Here is a 19,814-nt window from a genome sequence, read left to right as displayed (position 1 = left end):
AGATAATTTTGTACTGTTATCAGTTATCTCCAAATGAGTCTATATTTAAGTAAATTCATGCCTAGTACATGAGGCACACAATAAATGTTTTTTGAATGACTGTTAAATAAGGAACATAATTACCATAAAAATATTATTAGGATTTTTTGATTTGACAAAATGATTCTAAGTTTCATCTAAAATATTCTTCAGAGTTGAGAATAAAATTTTGATAATGAGGACTAATGAAAAGATTGCCAGATCCAGTTATTAAAACATATGATAATACAAGGTAAATTGTAACAGTGGTATTGGTGCATGAACAGATAGATTAGTGGAACAGAATAGAGAGTCAAGAAACAAATCTATGACTAAGGACTTAGAATATTATGGTGATGTCATAAGTAGGAAAGGATAGATTTAATAAATGGTATTAGGAAAACTGGAAAACATGTGTCCCTACTTCATAACATACTCCAAAATATTTTCGAGGTGGATTAAAGATTTAAATATAAAAAGTGAAACTATAAAAGTGTTAGAAGGAAATATTAGAGTGTAGAATGCTGTCGACTGAAAATATGCACAACCTAAAATTTGAGAATTATGTTTTATTCGGCAGACTTTCTGAGGACTTAAGCCCAGGGAACAGCCTCTCAGATTAGCTCTGAGGGACTGTTCCAAAGAGGTAAGGGAGGAGCCAGGATATAGGAGTTTTGGCAAAAAACAAAACAAAAAACAAAAAAACACCCAGATAGTCAAAGATCAAAAGATTACTGCTAATTAAAGAAAAACCAGACATCTCAAGTTAATGAATTTAGCGCTTTTCTGTGTATGGGAAGATGCAAGAGTCTGGGCTTATTGAAATCATTCCCTTGATATGCATCTTAACTATCTAGGGCCAGTATCCTGCTTTTCTCCATCCTGAATCCGTTCAGGGTGCACCATCTGTGGAGGCTCAGTGACTTATGGCTTGGTGTATGTGGCCAGCTACATCCTTTGTTTACTGTAATGGCAGGTGACATTCTTTAAAAGGTCCACAATGCCATTTAAAACATGACCTGAAAGGCAGAAATAGTAAAGGAAGAGACTGATACATTTGATTACATAAAACATTTTAAACTTTTGAATTTCTTAAAACACCATAAAAAACGCAAACGTAGCTGACTACCTTGAAAAATATTTACAATATATGTGGCAGATTAAGGGTTAAGTTCTCTATTACACAACAAATATATGAAAGAGATCAGTTCACTGATGACTAAAGGTGCAAATTAAAACAAGGGGTAACATTAGTTTGGCCATCAAACTGACAAACAACAAAAAAGGTGAGGGTCCAAGAATATTGACACTTGCCTTCACTGCTGGTAGATGTATACCTTGGGGCAGCCTTACTGGAGGGTAGTGTGACCAAGGTCAAGAGCCATTCCTTAAGAATTTATCCTAAGGAATTTTTCATGAATATCTGCAAATATATAGCTACAGTGATAAATCATTGCATTGCAGAGTTCTTTATTTTTTCTTTTTCTTTTTTTTATTGAGGTATAATTGACATCTGACATTATATTAATTTCAGGTATACAACATAATGATTTGATATTTGTGTAAATTGTGAAATCATCACAATAAGTCTAGTTAACATCTGTCACCATACACAGTTACAAAATTTTTTTTTCCTGGTGATGAGAACTTTTTAAGATTTACTATCTTGGGACTTCCCTGGTGGCCCAGTGGTTAATGCAGGGGGCCTGGGTTTGATCCCTGGTCAGGGAACTAGATCCCGCATGCCACAACTAAAAGATCCCGCATGCTGCAACTAAAAGATCCCGCATGCTGCAATGAAGATCCCACATACAGATAAATAAATAAATAAATAAATAAATAAATAAATAGATATTTTTAAAAGATTTACTTTCTTAACAACTTTTAAATATGCATTACATTACCACAGGACTTATTTAATTGATAACTGAAAGTTTGTACCTTTTGACCCACTTAACCCGTTTCTCCCACCCCACCCCTAACCCCACCCCACACCTCTGGTAGCCACCAGTCTGTTCTCTGTATCTATGAGTGTTCTTCTAGGCAGTGTTCTTCATAATATCAATAAATTGTAAAAAACTTAAATGTCTTTGTACGGGGGAAATTATTAACTCATTTATAATAGAGCCGTATAATGTGATACTGTAAGATTATTAAAGATAGTGTTGGAAAATATTTAATGATATGGACAAATCCATGTCATGGGAATGAGGATGGATATCCTCTCCTCTTATATAGGAGGGAATCATGCAAATAAAACTAAAAGCAAGTTGTGTTGAAGTAGTGAGGAAGGATAAGGAAGGTTTACAGTGTCTAAGGCCTTGATTTTTATTCGTAAATAAAGAAGCCAACATATTTGCCAAGAGTTTCTGTGATGGGGCCTGACTTAGTTGGAATACATACTGTTTCCATGTTGTTAGTTGATTGGGCCTCCGAATGTCAAGATTGTCAGAGGCAAGTTCACTATTGTAAATTAGTTTACAGTGCAACAATGGGATGTCAGCCTACAGCTTAAGCATTTTGAAATTTATTTATTTTTTAATTAATTTATTTAAACTTAATACTCATTTTTCAGTTTCACAGCAAAAACATATTCTGATTATTAATTGTACCTAAGCTGTTATGGGTTTTAAATGCAATGTCTGTTAGCTCTTAGACTTTCCATATTTAATTTAAGCACAGGTAATTACTTTTAAAGGGTCAAAGAAAATGATAAATACTTTATATGTTGGGATTAATAATTTCACTTTTCTTAAGGGTTCTCGAATTCTGTGTCTCCAACTGAAAATATTCTGTGGAGCAATGAAAATGTTAATGGACAACCTCTGGAAGAAACTGCTGCCTGGGAACCTCTGGAAGAAACTGCTGCCGGGGAAACTCTGTTAAGTTTTTTCTTTCCAACAAGTAAGTTCCTGTTTTATTTTATTCCTCCCAATGTCCTTGTTTTGAAAACAGTAGTTAAATGTTTAGGAGGCAGTGTGGTCTATTGGCATTGGAGTGAGACAAACCTGAGTTTTAATCCTGACTCTGCCCTTTGCCTTAGGCAAGATAACCTCTGAACCTCAATGTCTTCATCTTTAAAATGAAAATATTTACCACAAAGAATTGCGAAGATGAACTGAGACAGTATTTTAAGTCATTCCATAAATATTTGTTACTCTTTACAGAATACTTTTCCTTTACAAATCTCTAAACCTTTCAAAATTTACCTTAATGGCATTGCTTGAAATTTAGTCACTGATCCAGTATTGTGAAATTAGTGTCTTCTGTGGCATTAATCAGGGTACTGTGTAGCTCTAATGTTATGGAATATACCAGATGTTTTCCCATCTGTTTCAATGATAAAAAGTTCAGGTTTCAAGTCACATCATCTCTGTCCTTTTGTGATTCTGTATATAATGTGTTTATCAAGCACATGATGGCCCCTGAGATTAACCACAAATAAACACATTTCATTTTGTACAGCATGTGGTGCCCTTTCAAGGAGAAGGTTCAAATAAATTGACATATGTGAATTATAAAGATGAAGCTTTTATTAAAAATCATGCAGAATTCTAATAAAATTTGATGTACATATATAAGCACAAAATTGTATCCATTGTTTAATTCCGACTCTACCACTGAATTCTTCTGTGATTTTGCATAAATCTCTTCATGTTTCTCTAAGAGGTTTCCAGTTCAAAACAAGCATTATGACATCTACTACCAATGAGAATAGCAAAATAAACAAACTCCTTAAATAATTTATTTAAAAATACTGCCATGGTCAAATCGATTGGAGAAAGAGAAGTCTGATAAGGTGGTATGTTGTGAAGCTGAAAGAATAGTGAGCGCTGGAGTTCGTCATAAACAACAAATGATGATTTAAGCTTTAGAGCTTGAGAAGATAGCAGATGTAAACTGTCCCATAGCTACCTATAATAAGTACATTATACAAACACTGACGCCACCTTTAAAAATAGTCTGAATAAGATATCTGCATTTCTGGGCTTCCCTGGTGGCGCAGTGGTTGAGAGTCCGCCTGCCGATGCAGGGGACACGGGTTCTTGCCCCGGTCCGGGAGGATCCCACATGCCACGGAGCGGCTGGGCCTGTGAGCCATGGCCGCTGAGCCTGCGCGTCCGGAGCCTGTGCTCCGCAACGGGAGAGGCCACAACAGTGAGAGGCCCGCGTACCGCAAAAAAAAAAAAAAAAAGATATCTGCATTTCTGAAATACTCCTCCAACCTGGTGCAGTACGTTGAGCCAAAATCAATTTATGAGATGACGTTTTTGCCCAAAACAATCAGACCGTTCTATTTTAAGAGAAATATCATACCTAGGTTGATTCAACTCTTTCAACAGTGATTAAATATTTATAAAATGTTATATACTGTATTCTTGAAAAAGAATAACTACAAGTTCATAAAATGTGAAGTACTTTTAACCAATTTATTTCCTTCCCTATATAATTAAAAATGAATATTCTTCCCACTTAAGCACTAACAAAAAGACCGTCTTCTCATCATTAGACTGTTGTTAGTAATAGATTCATCTCTTGCAGATTAAAATGATAACCTTGAGACAGACTGGCAGGGAAGCTTGAGAGGTCACACAATCCTTCTCCCTTTGGATAAAATCATACACTTAAACTGATAAAAATTGTTCTACCCTTTTTATTCTTCAAAATTAGTAATTTGAGTCTAAAAGCTAATTTTAGTATCTGGCATAAAGTCCATCAGATGCAATTTAGGTATAAAATAACAGAAGCCCAGCATTAGAAGGGACCTTAGAGATCATCTAGTCCAGTCTCTTCTATGATTTAAAGTCTCTTCTTGTATGATTTTCATTCCTGGAAAGTGGTCTTTGAACAATATCTGTAGTGAGGAACTCAGCACACAGGAAGTCCATCCGATCTCTGACCAGGGCCTGACAATTGTCACCCTTCCCTGAGTGTGTGATGTCCAGGACTGAACATGGTATCCTAGATGCAGCCCATCCTGGGGAGGAGAGTCACTCTGGGCCTGGCAGAATTGAAGAACGGATTGCTTAGAGTATAACAACAAAGTAGGCTAAGCTCTCACATGTCTAAAATGTTTGGGAAATGAATATCCAGGCCAACTGGTAACGCATTAAATTTGTGACCTTGCGCAAGTTACTTTGATCCTTTATTTCTTCATTTTAAAAATGGAGGTTGTAAAACTAATTTTGAGAGTTTGTTGTGAAGATTGGAAATAATGTGCGTAAAGCAAGATACCTGGCCCAAATAGGTGACTAATGAATGGTAGCTGTTGTTATTCTTACCTGAGCTTCAGGAATTGCCAGTCTTTAAAGTAGAGGAATATAATAAAAATATACCAAGAGGTAATAATATACTTATAACCATTATATTATTCTTTGCTGATGTTGAAGTGCTTCAGAGTGATCGTAAAACATCATTTATTACTTTTCTAAGTCTGTAGTTGTTGATAGTATTGGAGATTGAACTGAATCTATGCTGGCCTTAAGCCATACTGTAGAGGTTTTCTTTTCAAATAAAAATCTGATATCTGCGTTTTTAGTTGTCACTTGTTTTTTATATAAAGCAGGATGTTTAAAAAATCAGCTGTTTCAGCTTGTGAATCTTACAGATTCAGATATGTATGAATTTCTTACAGTTGCATGAATCTTGGTATTCATGCCATAAATCATTGCCTATTCAAAATTATAGAGTTGTAACTTAAGGCCAAAAGGAAGAATCTTAAAACATACTGCAGTGCCAATATGATTAAGTGTTCACAGAAAGTAGGTCAATGCCAATAGTATTACTTATTTTACTCTCTAGCAGTAAACTGTGTGAATTTTACTTACATTCAGTCTCACTGATGGATTCAGTGCATTTCTGCAGCTTAGTAAAATTGAGTGAGAGTGTATCTGTGGTATTCTTTTAACAAGGTGTTAGTTTTAAGGGCATTTGGCCTGTTCTAGTTATTTAGCCCTTTCTGTAAGTTTGTATCACTACTACTCAGCTTATGTTTATAGTCATTTTAAAAGTACCTTACCGGGCTTCCCTGGTGGCGCAGTGGTTAAGAATCTGCCTGCCAGTGCAGGGCACACGGGTTCGAGCCCTGGTACGGGAAGATCCCACATGCTGCGGAGCAACTAAGCCCATGCGCCACAACTACTGTGCCTGCGCTCTAGGGCCCGCGAGCCACAGCTACTGAAGCCCGCGCGCCTAGAGCCCGTGCTCCGCAACAAGAGGAGCCACCGCAATGAGAAGCCCGCGCACTGCAAGGAAGAGGAGCCCCAGCTCACCGCAACTAGAGAAAGCCCGTGTGCAGCAACGAAGACCCAATGCAGCCAAAAATAAATAAATTTTAAAAAACCAAAAAAACAAAAACTACCTTACCAATGATCTGTTAACAATTTATATTTTTCTGCAGTTTATCTAGAATTGAAAATGTGTGATGTTAAGTAACTTTGTGGTAACTTTTCATTTAACTCTTATTTTTTCAGCATTTATTACTATTTGTATATTTCATTCAATCTTTTCTTTAAATGTACAAGCTTAAGTGTTTGTTTTTCTTTTCTTTTGTCTTGCAGCAATTATTTAATTAGGGCAAGTACTTAATAACCATGCTGAATTCTCTTTCTTGCATTTTGTTTCTAAAAGCATGCATTGTACAGGAGAATCAGGAGGTAAAGCCTTGCCGTCACCTGCAAGATCTTAGCAAAAGTGAATGTTTGAGATACAAATGCTGTTATTCGTCATCCAAGACCAGTAAATTCAACTGTTTTGCCCCGCTACGAGACAGTAAGTTAATCCTTTTACATTTATTATATTCCTGTTTTTAAAAATTGAATAAACAGGTCACAATGGCATAAGTTTAAATTTGGGTCCCTCAGCTTAACATTGAAAGGAGGCTCCCAGCCCTAGAGCAATACCACCTGTAGAAAGTCCTGAGGTGGTCAGGCCTCTATTCATGAGCCATTTCTGCTTAGTCCTTAGATGTGACTATGGCAGTTTGAAATTAGTTTCATCTTTTCTTTTGCTTTAGTCACTATCTTGTCCCATAGATTCCAGGCTTTGTGAGATGTAACCCTCAATGCCTGGGAGAAGATACCAGTCAAGCATGCCTTAGCTTACTTTCTCTTCCCATCTTTTCTTCCTGAGTAGAATTCTTCTCATTTATCTTTTCTTCAGCATCTCAGTATGTAACAGTAACTTGAATGTTTCCTGTTAAGTCTGTCTGTCAGTTTCTCTCTTTGTTCTTTTGTTTTTGAATTAGGTTCTTCTCTTAAGATTTTTTTTCTTTACAATGCTTTGAATACTAGACCATCTGTTTTTTGCTCCTTCATTTGGATAGTGGGGACATATTACCAGTTGGTCCCTTCATGGACATATTTGATATGATTAACTACTAACAAATGGTACAGAAAGGACACATGCAAAACAGTGTCTTAGGTTAATATAGTCCCTATTCAATTTACAGGTCTTTGTTGAATATCTAGTATTAATAATGGGGACTGAAACCTGATCATGAACATAGTATTACAATTTTAACACTGTCACATGGTGTTTATAATTCATTCATCAGTTTAGTCTTTATATTATGTGTGAAGAGACATTTGGTTCTTGTAGAGGGAAAAATTGAACCGTGACTTACAATTCCCCAATCATATTAGAATGCATTTCCAAATGAATATAAGAATAAAATATACTTATTCACCTGCATATTCTTGATTTCTCATTTAATATAATGTTTTATAGTTGAGAAGTAAACATTTAAGAAACAATTCCTTTGTCAAGTTAAGTATTCATAGATGAATTCACTTCCTGAGTATTGTAGGATATATAACATATGGCCAAGGAAAAAACATGCTTGGGTCATAGGAAGAAATATATATAGTCTGAATCGTAATAATCTGGTAACAAAAACAGTAGGATCATTTGGTTAAGGCTTCCATTGGGGGGAGCATACTTAAAGTGTAACCTTTAGTTGTATTTCAAGAACATTTCATGAACTCCTGCTACTTACAGAGTACCAATGATATTTACCTGTCATATAAGAATACCTCCTTATTTTACTTTATTAACTGATAGTTTTTTTAATAAAGACTATGAAAGAGCTCAGATTTGCTTCTCTTGCTTAAGTCATAAAAATAACAGGATATAATTAAACCACCAGAGCCTATGCAGATGTTCCGGATGTTTGGGCTTGGTGTGATCAGCATTCTCATCCTGGGATGTCTGCCCATTTGTTGCTACTTGCTTTGCCAGAGGAGGTAGGCAAACATCAACTTTTATTTGCTGATTGCTGAGTATACTTGAATATTTCTGTGTAGACACATTTATTCATAGCTCCAAAAGCACAGGGATTATGTTTGGGTCCCTTTTGTTTAAAAGAAGGTAGCTTGGGAAAAACCTAAAAGTTGAGTTACCATAATATTTCTTCAATGCATGTTATTTTATTTTTCCATAAATTTAAGACATCCTCTTACATAGTCTATACATTCCCTCATCAAACAAAATCCCAATTGGAAGGAAAAATAAATCAGTGAGCTGAGGGTATGTGGAGTGGAAGTGGTTATTAACTGCAAATCAGAAGGATTCCCAGAAGTGTTAGCTTCCATCTAGTAGATGGTCACCTACCATTGGGTCTTAAAGTCTTGATCTTCCTTCAAGCCAATTTGTATCAGATTTCTTATTAGCATCTTATACAAAATCCCAGTGGGCTGTTGGCATGATGCTTGTAAGTTTTTCTAAATAGCTCCCTACCTGCTGGGACAGAGTGGGTGTGGAGGTAGAGAGCAGGGCCAGGGCTAGGGTCGGATGAGTGAGGCACTCACTCTCAGGTTTGTGCAAGTGCAGGGTCGGCACTAGCACAACCCTGAGAGCAAGTTCCTCCTTAAACTTTTTGGTAAAGAAAAGTTGCCTGTTGAAGATTAAGCATCTTTGATGTTTTTATTTGAGTTAATAAGAAGGTGATATTTGAGTTACCAAGAAATTATTTAGATTTCACCAGAAGATTTAGACTATACATGTTACCTTATTTTCAATAAAGATCATTAAGTCTTTTTTTTTTCTTTTTTGTACCTTTTCGTTGAGTCTGATGAATTTGTCATACTCATCATTGTAGTTTCAGTTCATAGCAGAATGCCTCACATATAGTGGATGCTTAATATATTTTTGTTGAATAAATGAATAAAGAAATACAGTGGATGGAGTTGACTAGCCTGGAAGGCAGTCATATAGTGATTTAAACTTTCTCATTGCTTTCATCACTTGCTCAGACCATTTTGAAGACACCGTTGGGTCACAGCCTTTCAGCTTTTCCAGTTTGCATGACTGTCAATTCTTTTCTCAGTTTTCACTTAGTTTCCTATAATGAGTGAGTTATCTCTATTCCTAGGCTTCTTTCTTTTCTTTCTTTTCACAGGTGAATGGGAATAGGAGTGGAATTTTTGACCCTTCTGTCTTCCCTCCAAAGCTTGATTTCATATAAAAATAACCCATGAATAAAAATGAAATACTATTTGCTAGAAATAGGTAGCTTAGGATTATGCCATGCAATTTAGAATATCTGTTATAATAGGCCTGGTATAATAATTTCGTTATGGTCCCTCTGTTATGCCTCTGCCAAGGAGTTTTATGGGGATGCTAAGGTACACTGGAGTTTTCTCTAAAATGAGTTCCAGAGGATTATCCTTTAATAGAACATATTTTCTTCTTTTTACATAATACAAACTGCTTGAGAGACTTGAACAATGTGAATGGTATATATATAGAATGCCATAAATTTTGGTTTACTATAGTTTATTTATTTATTTACTTACTTTACTATTTTGTGTAAGAGTGGTATGTACCTTCAGTCATCCTGAGCTCTTTGTTGCAACCTCAGAGCAGGTGTCAGTTTCAGCTTGCTGCTTAGCTGAATTTCCAGGAACAGTGGATGGTTGAGGGTGGATGGGGCACTGTCAGCTTTTCCTGGTAAGCTGATTTTAGAAGCAAGGAGAATAATTGTGTTAGAACAAAGATCCTATCCTTGATACCAAACAAGGAGTTTAAATGGAGGCCAAAGCCTGCTAAACCCTCCTTTTTGGGGGCAAGGTATCTCTTTAGAGCTATCCCCTTAACTCACTTTCTGTTCTCCATCTCAAAGAATAAAGAGCTAGATAAACTGTTACAGTAGTAAATGACAGTAGGTAAAATAAATGATCCCATAAAAGGGAAATAGATGCAGCAGTAAAATCAAGTGTAGTGGTTTAGAAAAAGAAAAGAAAGAAGCCAAACACAGTTGTTTGTCTGAATCAGAGGGGCCCACAGCGAAATGCATATCTATAGTAACATGATCTGGGCCTCGTTGTTAGAAGAACCTTTGAGGCATTGGAAGATACTCTTTTTTAAAAAGAAAAATTATTTATTTATGTATTATTTATTTTTGGCTGTGTTGGTTGTGTTCGTTGCTGCGCACGGGCTTTCTCTCGTTGCAGTGAGCGGGGGCTACTCTTCGTCACGGTGCGCGGGCTTCTCACTGCGGTGGCTTCTCTTGTTGCGCGGAGCATGGGCTCTAGGCGCGTGGGCTTCAGTAGTTGTGGCTCGCAGGCTCAGTAGTTGTGGTGCACGGGCTTAGTTGCTCCACGGCATGTGGGATCTTCCCGGACCAGGGCTCGAACCCGTGTCCCCTGCATTGGCAGGCGGATTCTTAACCACTGCGCCACCAGGGAAGTCCCTGGAAGATACTCTTAAGCTCCTCTTGCTGGATCCTTTCCTATACATTGAATATACATTCCTTCAGGAAAAAGCTGTTGTAGCTCTTCTATTTTGGCCTTCAGTCATAAGCCAAACAAATGATGTTTTGACATTCCTCAGCTCCTATAGTTTGGGCAGTGCCTTTTATTTACAGGTAACCTAAGGAGCTAACAACTGGCAAGAGTTGGAGGGATGAAAAATGAGAAGTAATATGAGTAGAGGGGAGGAATGAAAGCAGTTTACCTAAAGAGGATAATCACTTTCCAGAGACAAATGCATTTCATTTTTTAATGCCTGATTCACGCTTTCTCCAGTTGACCATGTTCAGTCACTGCTGTGCTAGGTATTGTGGAGGATGCAGCAATGTCTAAGAGATAGGCTCTAGTTTTAAGGAGCTTCAGTCTACCTTAAAATAAATCCCAAGCACGACATATTAAGAACAATATAAGATGGAATATAATTAAGGACTAAAATGAGTGGTGGCAGTAACTTATAAAAGTTCTGAGGCATTGGGGATAAGGCTGAGTGGGAGAGGAAAGAGTGGGCTCCATGGTGGAAGTGCTATTTGAGCTGAGTTTTTGAAGGGAGGACAAGATTTGGGTTAGGTGGGGAGGGGGCCCTCCCACAGAATTCATTACATCCAGATGGAGTCTCCTTATTATAGATCCCTTAAATGCTTATCATTTCTAAGCAGGAGTGGCTGAACTTTGCCCCTTTAATAATCTGTAACTGAATCTGTAGTTTACTTCTATATTCAAGTGTGGTATGAACCAGGTAAACAGAAAACTCAAGCCAGCTTGAACTGGTTCACATATACAAAAGGGAACAGAGAGCATTAGTGAAAAGCTTTCTAAGAATTTGCTACTAATAGCCTTATTAAACTCGCATATAAGATGCATTTTGAAATTCATTATGTCCTCAAGGTTATGTAAGATCTATTTTTATTCTCATTAATAGGGATCAGAAGCCTCATTAGGTTTAAGTGTCACTGGTAGGCTTAAGACTTACATAGAGATGAAGGAACAAACAGGTGGATTGGGACAAAAGGAAGCAGGGGAGGGGGCTCTAGGGCGAGAGAGGAGAAAGGGGGTGGCTGAATTTTTCCTGTTACAGTAATACAGTGCCAATAACAGTAGTTTCAAGTGCAAAATTCAGCTTCTAATCTTTATCTGTTTTTATATAAAGTTTAATCTGTATGTATATGCCAGTTAAACATCCTGTGTATTATATAGTGATATGATACTTGAGTGTGTACATAGCTTTAGTAAGGTGAAAGATTCAAACATTGTAATACCATGCCTATTAAAATCAGATGAAGTGTATTTTCAATGTTCTTTTTCTTCCTGTCAGATTGAATTTGTAAGTTCGAATTAAGAAAAATTCAGAACTCAGTCTGAAAATGACAAGACTATGTTTTCTTTCAACTAATAAAAAAGCCATGTTTTTTTAAGATTGTAGATCATCTGATACACAGATGATGTAAATAGCACATCCCCCATACACTTTCAATGTTGCTGCTTGCCAGATGGCTGTTACTGAAAATTTCTACATTTAGACAAATCCTGCTGAGTGATTCTCTGTATTATAATGTGGTTTTCATTATGTAGATAATCTTAATACCACTTACTCTCATAGAATGGGAGGTAAAGAATTGGGAATAAATGTGTCAAAAATTGCCTAAAAATCATCACCCATTGAATTTTAAAAATAGGCATTTACATTTTCAAATCCCTATGTTTGTGTGTCTCATTATACTGTACAATATAATTAGTAATGTTATTTTGAAAAGGATTATGCAGTAATTAGCCAACTGCTGAAAGGTTTGAAGTTCCTAGGATTATATACATATGAATTCAAAGAAAGGAAATAAAGTCTATAAATTTTAAAAGTATGGCTGGGCTGTAAGAACTTTGACAAAATATGATCAGATGAGAATGTGAGCAAACTGGAACCCTTAATCTAACATGAGTCACTATAGATTTGAAATTCACATAAAGCCAGTTCTTCTTGGACCCTGTTCAAGGTAATTTAGTTATTGAAATAATAAGAGAACCTCATTATATGCGGATTATATGTCTGAGGTATTCCTATTGCAGGGACTCCAAGGGCAGCATTTTAGAGAATTCTGGGATATTAGGTACTATTAAAAAGAAGAGTTTGTTGCCAAGTAACTAATAACCTCATTGCAAAATGCAGTGGCCTTTTCTCAGTTTCCATCCAACTTGACCTTTTTGTCACAAGTACACTGTTGACTGCTTCCTTTTTGAAACTTTCCTTCCTTGGATTTCATTGTTCTCCTTACCATTCTGATCCACCTCAATTTGCTTCTCTTTGTTTTCCCAACTGTGGTTGTCTCCCAAAGCCTTATTCTCATCTATCAGAGAATATTACAAGTATGTAGTAGAAAGAATATTTTAAAAGATCTGTGTTCTACTTCTGCCTTCACTACCAGTTTTATAGTGAGCTTAACTTTTTTTGGTGTTGATTTTCTCATAAAGTTAGAGTAGAGAATTGAGTTAGAAAATTTCTGAAGTCCTTTCTGAACATAATGTTCTGTGCTTGTTTGGATAAATGACTCTTAAACATACATCCTGAAATCCTCACCTCTATCTGTTTTATATTTCCAACTGCCTTCATGAATTGGGTGTTCTGTTAGTGCAAAATGCACTTACTGCAGCATTGCAAAACTGAACTTCTTTTTCTCCCAAATCATCTCCCCTTGACACCCGTTCATTTCTGTCAGTGATTTCTTTAGTCTCCCAGGCTAGAAACCTTGGAATCATCTGTGACTATTTACTTTCCTTTATCCTTAATATGTAATTCTATTCCTTCAGGCTCCCTGTCATTTTTTTGGTTTCCTTTGGGATGAGTCTGGGATTTACCTCTTCATATTTTATAGTCGCAGCTTAGTCCAGGCCTTTTATGTTGTCAACTGCTGTCCTAAGTAAGTGGTTTCAGGAGAGGAGCAAAAGGGGAGCAAAATATATTAGTCTTCCAGGGATGCCATAACAAAATACCACAGTCCAGTTGGCTTAAACAGTAAACATTTATTTTCTCACAGTTCTGCTGGCTAGAAGTCTATGATCAAGATGCCAGCTGATTTGGTTTCTGGTAAGGGCTCTCCTGGCTTGCCGATGGCCACCTTCTCTCTGTGTGCTCACATGGTCTTTCCATGATGCCTGTGAGGGGGGTAGAGAGAGAAAGAGAAAGCTGTCTGGTTTTTACTAAAAAGAATTTTAAAATTAGTTTTTATAATGACATTAATTTTACTGATCAAGGCCCCATCCTTATGACCTCATTTAACCTTAATTACTCCCTAGAGGTACCATCTTCAATGCAACCATACTGGGAGCTAGGGCTTCAAGATGAATTTTAGGGACACAAACATTCAGTCCGTAACACAAGACTAGCTAGCATCCAAATGCAAAGGCAGAATTGGGAACTGAGGAGAGCATTGAGATGATATGTCCAATGCAAATAATTTATACAAGAGACACAATAACTGCGATGGGGCTGCAGGTGGTTTTTGGAAGATGGCTAGGCTTTAGGTCCTGGAGAAGTTTCCTGGCCCTTCAATAGGAATGTGTGGCTGTGCCGTTAGGAAGGAGAGAGTGAGTAAGGATGCTTGCCAAGCTAATTTGGACATATACGTGGACCCCTAGTCTACTGTCCTTCTAATCCATCCTGTTATATCCTGCCAGGCTTATCTTCCTAAAATAGCATTATTTCATTTCATTATATCATTCAAGAACTTCTAATGCATTCAAGAATATCTGGATTCCAGGCCATCTGTTCGGTGCTGTGAAGGGCAAAGAGGTGAATCAGATCATGCTCTGTGCTTTCAAGGGACACATAGTCTAATAAAGGGTATATACAAGTATCCAAGATAGAAAGTCACACTCAAAAGGCACAGATAAAAACAATGAGCATGTTTGGCCTTTTCCAGTTTATGTGAAGTTTTCACATACATTGTCGTGTGTGACCTTCAAGACAGGTGCAGGAAGGTTTGGCTTCTTGCTCAAGATTACGTAGTGATAGAGCAAGGATTCCAATCTGTCTTCCGATTTCTTTCTCTTTTTACTATAGGAAATAGGAAGAAAATTAGATAAAAACAGCAGCATCTTGTTGCTTCAAGTCCACTCGAAGGGCTGTGGCTTTCATCTATATTGGACTCATTCTATAACTCCAGTAATATTTCTTGTAATACTCCATGTATCTTTTGCTCCAGCCAGGGAACTCTCTTTACTTTTCTTGGCATACCCCAGGCTTTATTCTTGCCTCTGTTCTTTTGCCCATGTTCTTCCTAGATCTTGGGATTGTTCTTCTTCATCCTCTTCACTTGTTTGAATTCTTTCTTACCTTCAAATTGCAGCTGCCCCAACTCTTCCATGAAGTGCTCTGCAACTGCTCCAGATTCCAGTGTTTTGTCTTGTCTTAAAACCTCTTTCTGTGCTGGTATTCTTATCCACATAATCTAACATGTAATTATCCTTTGTTTCCTATTGTTTGTTTTCTTTCTCTAGCTAAATTGTAACCTCTGTGAGGACACTGGGGCCAAGTTCATACTTCTTTGAGTCTAGAACTGGGGATACCCAAATGGGGTTTCTGCACAGGTATCATCATCATCCCTTTGGAACATGTAAGAAACGCATATTCTCAGGCACCACCCCAGACCTACTGAATCAGAAACTCTAGGTTTAAAGTCCAGCAATTTGTGTTTTAACAAGCCCAACAAGTGATTCTCATGTACACTCCGGTTTGAGAACCACTGATCTCTAGACCATGTGGTAAGCAAATCAGTAAATAATTATTGGAATAATCTAGTTAGTCATTTCTGTGGATTTTATGACTGTTTTGTGACGTTGCAAATGATAAGTTAAATTTATAAGCTTTCCTAGCTATAAAAGTGATGTTATGTTCTTTAACTATCTTAAATAATTTATATTTATATTAATGAATTATAGTTTATTAAGGAACATGGAAAAATCAACCCACTAGATCAGTGTTTCTCAAACTGTGGACTGTAGATGGCTTCTGTGGAAGTAACCTTAGGAATATTTAATAATACAGATTGCCGGGCTTTACCCAAGAGATTCCGATTTTGTAAGTCTGAGGTTTGGTCCTGAAATTTATATTTTTAAAGCACCCCAAATGAATCTGGTACACAGCCCATTTGGAATTGCACTAGGTTCTCCAGTTCAACCGTTTATTCATTCATTCTTTCTGCATATCTTTATTGAGCTCCTGCTTGGTTTAGGCACTTGCTAGATGTTGTGTTCTCCATCTGATCATCTTCCTGGATAGCCTCGCTGTCCATGTTATGAGCCATCTAAGTCCATAGCCTTAGACTTCCCTGATGTACTCAATTCTGAGGACTCTTGCCTGCACTCTGCATTGGCCACCCATTTTTGTGCCCATATCCTGAACCTTATCATTCATCAAACATTGAACCTATGAGTCTCTGAAATCTTAAACTTCAAAATCCTACTCTTTGACCATGGAGCGGGGTGTGTGTGTGCCTTGTTTTCTAGGTTTTTCCTTTCTTTACTTTTGCTACCCCTGTTTTCATTGAGACCTCCAGACTCTTTAACGCTCTCTTTTCCCCTGGTCTTCTACCTTTTTAACATCATCTGATTTCTTTATCTACCCTGGATCCTATTGCCTGTTACATCAATACAGTCTTTCCAGCTCCTTTGCTTCATTGAAATTGAATCCACACCACTTCTCTGCTTCTACATCTAAGCTTCTGGGAATTCCTAGAGGAAAAAAAAGTCTCACAACTGTATAGATATGTATCACTAGAAATTCCCAGTGGGCCTACTTAGTGTTTCCAGCCACACTATTCTACTTGATGCTTACAAACAACTTGCTGCCTTGCCACTCTGAGCTTTTCACACAGTGTACCTACCCAGTGATAGAAATGCTGTCATATATCTATCTCCACTCTTCTTTATCTGGCTCACTCCACCCAGAATGCAGGCCTCATATTAGATGTCACCTCCTCTAGGAAGTTTACCCCAAACCTGCTGCCCAGATCGGGTCAGGCTTCTTCCTGTTTATCTTCTACCAACCTCTGCTTACCTCTACTTGGATTATCTCAATGTGATATAATTATCAGCCTATATATCTGCCTTCCCTTATAAGTTTTAAGCTCCTTTGAGGGCAGGTCCCATGTCTTACTCATCTTTATGTCTCGCTGTTTAGAATAGCGTTAATTTCATAAATGAGCAGATGTGTCAGTGAGTGAATGAGTATTGGATAAGTTGATCTGTATATTTCAAGTGTGAGTATGCTGGTGACAGTATATGACATTTTATATGAAAAGAAGAAAATCACCTCTAGGACACTGAACAAATAATCTCACCCCTACTTTCCCCCTTGAGCATTCTCATTAGATATTGGGTAGAAAATGTAACTTTGGATCTCAGTAATGTTAGAAGGTTGAACCTAATACCAAGTCCTCTGCAACCTAAACCAGTGCAGTGAGTTTTAAAATAATAAGGCTGTGTTGCATTTTTCTTTGTTAATTAAGGGGAAATGTACACCATGAAATTTAAAATAAAATCTGTGGGTAAAGAAAACACAGTCATTTTAATTATGTGAAGTAAGATACATTGAAGTCACAGCATTGGAAAAAAAGTATAAGTCCCTAATTTCTTATCTAAAATTCTGAAATTCAAGAAGTTCTGCAAACCTAAAACTTTTTTCCTAACTCATTTGGCAGCAAAACCTGATCTGACCTGACCTGAGACACTTTCTAGTCATTATTTAACGCTTAGAGTGAATATTCATATATTTTGTTGTAGAAATATTACTGTTTGATCATGAGATGCTGCCATAGACCCCATGAGAGTGTCATGTAATATGCAGTATATCATGTCATATTACCTTTCTAAAATCCAAAATATTCTGCATTCTGAAACACATGTAGCCCGAGGGGACTGAGAACTATGTAGTTGTTTCAGGTTTTTTGTTTTTTGTTTTTTGGTTTTTTTGAGACTGCAGTTAACAGTACTGCAATGTAAATAGACCATAGGTAAATCATATAAATGTATTTTTGGCCTTCACCCACTGTTTCATTTATGCCTGGAGACTTTTTATGATTCATTGAGAAAAAGGTGTTTATTTGCTCCATATCTGCCTTAGCTAGTGGAGCTCAGTGACAACCCAGTAATGTAGTTTTAGGGGAGAAAAGTGAGTATTACCTTCAGAGTCATGTCAAAATCAGGATTTTCTATCTTTGGGCCCCACATACACAGAACCCGCTGCTCTGTATAGCTAAGTAGCACTGTTGGGGCCAGGTATCCTCTTCTGTACACTATCTAGCATTGAGCTGAGGATAGGAATATGTATCTGTCATTACCTCTTCATAATCTTATATGCAAACCTCTTCATAATCTTATATGAAAATATTTCTCTCTTTCTTTCTCTTTTGTGTTTCCATCCTTACCTCTGCTTTGGGCATTCCTGTTTCTTTTCCTTGGATTGTTTTTAGGTATTTAGAAAGTGAAAGTTCTGTAAACATAAATATCAACTAACATTTCCTGAGTCCTCACTGGGTTACCAGGCTCTGTGGGATATATGAAGTTACAAGGTAAAGCTCTAGCCTGAAGTTATTTCCAAGCTCTGGGGGGAAAAATAAGACAACAGTAGACAAAATAGACTACAATAGCGTAGTGGGTAAGAGATTGTGCTTTAGATTTAAGCAGGTCTGGATTTGAATCCTGCCTCCAGTACTGAGTAGTCTGGTGACCTTGGGCAAATTACCTTCCTTCTCAGTGCCTCAATTTCCTGTATGAAAAATGGAAATGATAGAAATAGTACCTGCCTCATCAACTAAATAAGATCATGCACATGAAGTACTTATACACAGGCCTTGGAATGCAGAAATTCTATCATACCTGCCGTTATTAGTCATTATTTGCTAATGCTGCAGTGTTGTCTAATAGAAAACGTCTGTACTTGAGTCAGACAGACATAAGTTCAAATACTAGTAACACCTCTATTTACTAGCTATGTATGACCTTGGATAAGTTATCTTACCTCTTTAAGCCCCAGTTTAATCATTTGCACCTTATAGGGCTGTCGTGAGGATTAAATAAGATAAAATATGTAAAGCACCTGGCCAAGTTCTTGGCCTGTGAGAGGCTCTCAAGTACCCACCTCCATCCACTGTCCACACAAATGCAAAGAAGAACAGGATTGAATACCCAATGATAGCAATAGTGAGTGTGAGTGTGAAATTGTAAAATTGTAGATGATCATGTAATGTGAACTATTACTATTTAGTTTTGAAGTTCATAAGAGAGAGGAATCCCTATAGGCTAAGAGTGAAAGAGAAGGCTATCTAGACAAATAATATATAAGCTGGATCTTGAAGGGTGGGTAACATTGATGTCAGCAGAGGGAAGTAGGATGGCATTCCTGTTGCAGAGGATCCAATGATCAAAATAATGCTATATAGAATAATAATTATGGTTACAATGATAAATATGAGTGAGCCAAGTATAATACTTTCTATCAGAGTTATTAAATCTGGAATTAAACAATTAGGTGGGAATGTGTAAAGAGTTATGTGAGCAAATAGCCTTTTCCTTATAACCCACCATTGTTATTATTCTGTCACTGTTGAGAAGTAAGGTTTCACTTTGAACTTTTAATATTGCAGCATATGGGCCAATCCTTTACGAAGGAAAGTCAACAGAATTTTAAAGGGTTTCAAGAACCGAAGACGCAAACCAAAGAGGGTTGCTGGAACATTAGAGAAAGCAACAGATGAGGAAGGGTTAGGTGATGAAAAGGAGCAGGAGACCACAGGTAATGACAATAGCATATAAAGTTGAAGTATTTAATATTTGATTCTTGTTATCAACATCTTGGTTCAATTGATGCCTATTTTTTTTATCCCACAAATGTTTGGACCACAGGAGTATCAGCTTCTGAAACAAATATTATCACTAGGGATATCTGGATGGGAGGAAGGTGGACAAGAAATGTGCTAGGTTGTTTGGGTGCCATATTATTTGGTATACATAGTTCAGCTCTTCAGGGAAACAAAGAAATGGAATCTGCCTGCCCTGACTCTG

General features: G+C 37.1%; 1 protein-coding gene across 1 annotated transcript in view; it reads left to right on the top strand.

Moving 5' to 3' along the window:
- The window catches only part of FMR1NB (FMR1 neighbor), a 29,833-nt gene extending 10,268 nt beyond the window's left edge, over positions 1-19,565 (top strand). Inside the window, exons 2-5 of the mRNA XM_067723974.1 lie at positions 2,776-2,922; positions 6,649-6,789; positions 8,165-8,261; positions 19,397-19,565. Of these exons, the coding sequence (XP_067580075.1) occupies positions 2,776-2,922; positions 6,649-6,789; positions 8,165-8,261; positions 19,397-19,565 (554 nt within the window). The remainder of the gene's footprint in view (positions 1-2,775; positions 2,923-6,648; positions 6,790-8,164; positions 8,262-19,396) is intronic.
- Positions 19,566-19,814: the final 249 nt, after the last annotated feature.

The sequence above is a fragment of the Pseudorca crassidens genome, chromosome X (genome assembly GCF_039906515.1).
Source record: "Pseudorca crassidens isolate mPseCra1 chromosome X, mPseCra1.hap1, whole genome shotgun sequence".
NCBI classification, from domain to species: domain Eukaryota; kingdom Metazoa; phylum Chordata; class Mammalia; order Artiodactyla; family Delphinidae; genus Pseudorca; species Pseudorca crassidens.
Note: the sequence above shows the minus strand (reverse complement) of the source record. Positions and strands in the feature narration are given on the sequence as shown.